This window comes from Hypanus sabinus, chromosome 12 (assembly GCF_030144855.1).
Source record: "Hypanus sabinus isolate sHypSab1 chromosome 12, sHypSab1.hap1, whole genome shotgun sequence".
NCBI classification, from domain to species: Eukaryota; Metazoa; Chordata; class Chondrichthyes; order Myliobatiformes; family Dasyatidae; genus Hypanus; species Hypanus sabinus.
Window position 1 is genome coordinate 42324330 of NC_082717.1, and position 6000 is coordinate 42330329.

Consider the following 6000-nt stretch of genomic DNA (forward strand, 5'->3'; position numbering starts at 1 on the left):
GCATCAACAAAACCATGCCCCAATTTAAGAGACCAGGGGGATAACGAGCAAAATCCCGTGAGAATGGAGCGTCGCTGGCATTACTTATTGGTAACTCTGTATCTGCCCTTCCTTTATTCCAGTTTTGCTCCGTAACTTTGCTCTAAATTCCTATGAAGTTCGGTAACTTCAGTGAAATGCTGATTCAGGAGATTCCAATATTTCAGACATATGGCATTTCTCCCCGGTGGAACAACCCCGCCGGTTCCAGCCGCAATCCCGAGCTGGGTTGACGTGGATGCAAAATAAGACGCGGCCTTTAAGCATCGTTTTACTATGAATGGCGGAATCATCTCGTCTTGTTTTTATTTTGGTTCTGTAATTTTTTTTTCAGAAACATATCTCTTCCGAGCGCCTTCCTGAAGTTACAACGGATTCGAGCAGCGCTAACCTCACGCAGCCAAACGCATTGCAAGAACGTGGCCAATGGTTAGTCAGAACAAACTTGTGAAAATGTGTGATTCGCCGAGGTCCGACTCCAGACGCCCCAATCTAGCATGCGCTTTCAGTTCGAGAGAAGTAAGCACAAAGTTCGCTGCTCTTAACGTTGGGAGGTCATTGCATTTCCTCTGGGCTTCATTACAGCACTGCCTATTGTGAGCTTTGCATACTTCTTCGTTCGCTTTATCTCCCAGAATTCTTTAAAGCGCTACTATCAATCCGTGAGCAGAATGAAGGATCCTCTTGTGGACAGTACTAGCTTCCATTCCTTGCTAATGTAGATGCACTCCGGCTGTTCGGAAACTGCCCCGATAGCCGAGTTGTCTTTGTTTTCTTCCTGGCTTCCGATTGGTCGAATCTTGTTCTTAGAGTTACATGCAACTGCTTGGAAACAAGCCTTTAGGGACGGAGCCTGGAGTTCAGTAAGGTCAAGTATACATGCACACAAGCAACAGCACGAACTTGGAAGTTCAGGGGCACCGTATGCAAAAGGTTCAGACTCTTGACTGGAGACTCTAGGACCAGGAGTTCCGCACAGAACACGCATTTCAAAGCCAGATGTAATTAATATGGACACTGTATCAGGAAAACAGTGCATGCAGTTTGGAGCCAGGTTGCCATTGTGCCAAATTAGGCAAATCGAAACAGGATACGGGTTTTAAAGTGGTCGAACGCGCCGGAGCCCAGAGGAATATCGTCCCTCCTCTCTCTAGGGTTATTTTACTTTCAATTATCCAGCAAAATTCTTGTTCACACATTTCAGAACACGGTACTTTCTTTTCCAGCAATCCTATTTCCTTGTTCTATATTCCGGGGTTGAAAACTCTCAAAATGAGAAAGACATGCCCACAACCGTAAAATTGCGATCTTTAACTTGGAAACTTGACACTAAGTGATTCAAAGTAAACGTTTGAGGGTTTGCATTACATAAGTCTGCAAAAAATCATGTGGAGAGTTTGGCAGTGCTTCCCGTTAAACAATACAGTACTCTCTCTCACCACCCATCCTCCACTCACACTTGTGCCGGGTAAAAATTAAGAAAAACTCTATTTTTTTTTCCAAGGCAGGTAAAGGCCACTGCAAGCTGAGTTGCCTTTTCCTGTTTCGTTATTTAAAAACTACACTTTAAAATAACTTTGATACTGGATTCGTGGTTTCTACATATTGGACAATACAATTGCCCCAAATCTGAATAACAAGAGTTATTTCAATTGAAGCAACCGACTAGACTGTTGAAACATATATTTTGTATGTATATACGGTTGATATCTCACAACTAACCTTTTGACCCGTTTATTGTGTAATGATTTTGGCACTCCGCCCAGGGATAGGTCTGCATGTGAAACTGCCCTCTGAGGGCTGCGGGGCCTGCCATTTTCCTCCGTTAACCTGGTACAAAGCAACTTAATAAGAACGAATCTCCTCCCTCCACTTGCGGTGAAAGGGATTGCAGAGAGCTATTAAAAACATTTTAACTAAAAGGCACTCACTTTGCACTCATTCGCATTTGTAGGCTATTATTAATAACTTAGGTTTCGACTGACAGTTTTTTAGAATGGCATGTTATATTTTCTGCCTGTTGATAAATAACTGCTTGCTTAACACTTTATAAATCATTTCAACAAACATCTTAAACCTGCCTCTACGCTGTGAGATATTGGGACAATCTTCAAAATCACTTTCTACGACCTATTCCTCCCAGAAACAACTTGTTTGTTTACAACACTTACTAGATTATTTTAAATATATTTTCTTGACATTAACTGCCGCTTTCATCCAAAATCAAGATCGAGTTGTTAACTCTTTGAGCACCGGACCAGAGAAAATCATTTTAACTGAAAAAAAAACATTTATTGAGCTTATCCCATTGAACCCATTTTACCTTCTGCACCATTGGGCGTTTAACTGTGCGCGCACGTGTCAGTTTTATTTACCCTGTCACATCGCCTAAAAGACGTATTTGGAAACCGACAAAATGTGGTTCAGCACACAATGGGTTAACTGGTAGTCGACGATCGAATATTCAACCCCATGCCTGACTGTCGTGTTTGTTTACAAAGCACCTGTCTTGGAATTTCTGCATTTCCACTGAAGATAGCAGGTTTTAGATTCTGCGCTGAACAGTTTAGATATGATTTCCACGAGTATTATCCCAAATCAGTTGGTGGGCGTGCGGCTGTGCACGCCGCTCAAAACTCAACTTTACCGCTACAAAAATAAACAGGACCAAAATATGTCATTATTATTTGTTCCAGTCACGTCAGTATGCTCTGTCCAAATAGGCGAATACCTCTCATGCTTTATATATCACAATATCTACATCATACAAAAAAAACTGGCGAGGAACCAGGGTGTTTCTTTGGTCGCGTTGATTACCCGTGCAAAAAACGTTTAAGTAATTCTTAAGGAGGAATGACATCCCTTTTTGCTGGCACAGGGTGGGTATTATAACTATTAAATCCTTGCTTTAGACGGAGCATTGCCAATCATACATCTGGAGCCAAACTAATGGGCATTTGAAGTAAGCAGATTTATGTCGTCTTAATGCTTGGTAAAATACATACATAGGCTGACAAAAAGGGATGTGGTCTCTTTAAGCTACTTTTAAGGCTTACTTTCACGGGAGCTATATGGATTCGTATCAATCCTGTAAACTTCTTTTGCGTAATATTCCTCTTCACTCCTTTCTCGCTCACAAGTGGCAGCCCTCTCGTTTGCCTTCTCCTGAAGCAAATCCCTGGTGCTGTTGTAAATCGCGATTACCTCTGCCGGCACCTCTTCTGGCTCCGGGTAATGTTCCGGGGGCTTTGTAAGTTTCAGTTTGCTGAGGATTTGCCCTCGGATGGCTTTGATCCTCTTATCCTTGAACTGGTTGATGTCGAGGGTGTTACAGGTCGATAAGCAAGCGCCGATCATCGCCAAATCCAGCGTGAGAAACACAGTGAAAATGGAGTGGTGCATTTTCAAAGTTGGTAAGTTGGAAGTTGAAGGGAGGAGGGAGAGGAGAGGGGGAAGAAAAGCAGCTGCAGATCGTAATCTTCACGCGAAAAAAAGCAGCAGATTAGATATTTACAATAAAAAAGGCATAAAGGCACGTTCTAGTTGCTTATTCTTGATTCTCAAGCCTTGTGCAGTTCACAGACTTGCCAAGAGCTGCCTCCTCGCTGCAGCGCTAGTCCCGACACCAACACTGCTACTGCCGAAGATAAACACACCTTCACTTCATTGCAATCCGCATCAAGTCTTTAAACTTCGCCCAACTTCTCTCTCTCTCTCTCTCTTTCTCTCTGACCCCTCTGCTTTTCTCCAGTGAAATGCCAATAAAATACCAGCTTTATTCCACCACGATGAGATTTTAGATCCACGGAGATTAAAAAAAAATACAATTTTGCCAAAAAAAAACTTAATTTGTCAAATGCTACGTTAGGATTTTTGTAGAGGCAGAAAGATTAGATTTCTCTCTTATATGAAATTAACTTATTATACTTAAAAAAAATCTGAAGCAGTGAACCGTTATTTTCGCTGCCCCATGCTAGTAAAGGATCCCAGGCTGGAAGTGAGTGAGTGGGGGGAAGAGAGAGAGAGAGAGAGTGAGAGTGTGTGTGTGCGTGTGAGGGAGAGAGTTGCCAGCAGATAACATCAGGCTCGCACACGGGAGGCATTTATAATGTCCTCTTGACCACGTGTTGCCTCCATCGAGTGACGTGGGGTCCGAGGTTTCCTCGCCGCTCGTTACCAGGCTGTCCACACACAGGCGTCTCTGGTATTCCGCGCTGTCTTAGCGCCTGCCGTCTGCCTCCCCCTTTCCGCAACTTACTTTCGCTTTTCGTCCAAATTTTAAGAAATAGGCCGATAACGACAGGGGGCGGGGCAAGAGATCTGCCATTTCAAAACGGGTCGGGGTTTCTCAGATTATGGACCGTCATTCATTTATATACAATTTAAGGAGAATGTTTGCATTTCCATCCCGCCATCTTGCATGTTAACGAGTGCTGGGAATTAAAATGCGAGAAAAAGCAACCCGACCTTTGTAACACATACAGGTTATATATGATAGTAGCTAAGAAGTGCTGCTGCTACTTATGCTGTAAAGCGAGTTCCGTTGTACCACCCACGTCCCCAAAACCAAGATACATCGTAATTAAGTGTTCTGTCCTTTGAGAAGAATGGACCAGGGATACCTTGAGGCTTGTGAAAAAAATTACAACCGTTGAGGCCACCTGGATCATAGTGATCCGAACTAAACGTACGCAAAGCCGAACATTCAAACAGGCAGCCTTGCAAGATTACAAGGCACGGAGCGTGGGATCAAAGCACTTTGGAGAGAGCCTAAAAGTGGTGAACTTCAGTGCGTGAAACGTCATCAAGATCAAGCGCTTCCTCATCATCCGTAACCTTCCCACTCGGAGTCAGCGAGCACTCTGGTACCGCTTACAGCTCAGGTATAAATATTTCCAGGAATAATATCTGGCAAAACGGGAAGCTGGAGGTGGAGTGTTTGAGAGGGGAAACTGTCGTTTTTGTTTCTTTCTAAGCAAACACCATAGTTTAAATTGGATTGAATTACAAACAGTAAAACGACTGAGGAAATAAAGCGTTCTATAAACGAAGTCTTAAACGAACAATATAAAGGAGCACTGGGGACTCGAATTCTGAGGCAGGAGGCATCCCCTCTATAGGGAGGGTCATTGTTTGCCCGATTACTTCACTATTCTCAGCATCCGAGTCTCCCTACGTGACTCAAAAAAAAATCAGAGTAGGCAGTTAGACAAGGAACTTGGTTTGTAAACCAAAAGACAGACAGGCAAATCGTTCCACATCGCAGAGGAAAATTATGTGATTCAGACCGGCAGCACAATTGGAATTCACCCGTCAAAAATGAGCAGTAAAGAACATAGGTCACACAGAGTTAATGCCTGTTGCTCTAGCAACTCGCCACCTCCCCCATCAGCATTATCTGGGCCGGAGTTTCTCCGTTCGTTAGTAACTTAGAAGATCTATGTTATCCGTCATGCACATATGCAGAAACATTAAAAACAGATACTGTTATTGGAGGTATAAAATAAAGCAAGCCCTACCAACACAAGGTAGATTTAAACCGTACACTGTCCGGTCTGAAAGTAACGTGGCTATATTTCACACAAGTACCAAGTGCGAAAAGCAGCTTTTTTTTAAAAAAAGGTGCGATGGCTGCTTCTCCCCACTGACAAGATTCCTCGCCAACTTGTCTCATTGCTATGCGAACGGAACCTTCGGAAAATGCATCCATTGGATCATAGAACTTCAGAAGGAATTAAGCGCTGCCTGAGGATCTGCGCTTTACCTACGCGGCTGCGACACAGATCAACCTCGAAAGACCAGATTATGTTAAAGAATAAACTTGCTCCAGCACTATTTCCAGTCAGCCCAACTTGGTGCAGGCATCAACATTTCTCCCGCGTTCCAGTTAATCACATACAGTTCAGAAGAGAGCATGAGGCACCATGAAGTGTTTAGATTTGGGAAACGATTAAAAAGACA

At 43.3% G+C, this 6000-nt stretch overlaps 1 protein-coding gene across 1 annotated transcript in view; it reads right to left on the minus strand.

Annotated features, from left to right (window-relative positions):
- Positions 1-4120, minus strand: part of tgfb2 (transforming growth factor, beta 2) — a 65436-nt gene extending 61316 nt beyond the window's left edge. Inside the window, exon 1 of the mRNA XM_059985830.1 lies at positions 3096-4120. Within this exon, the coding sequence (XP_059841813.1) occupies positions 3096-3441 (346 nt within the window). The 5' untranslated portion in view covers positions 3442-4120. The remainder of the gene's footprint in view (positions 1-3095) is intronic.
- Positions 4121-6000: the final 1880 nt, after the last annotated feature.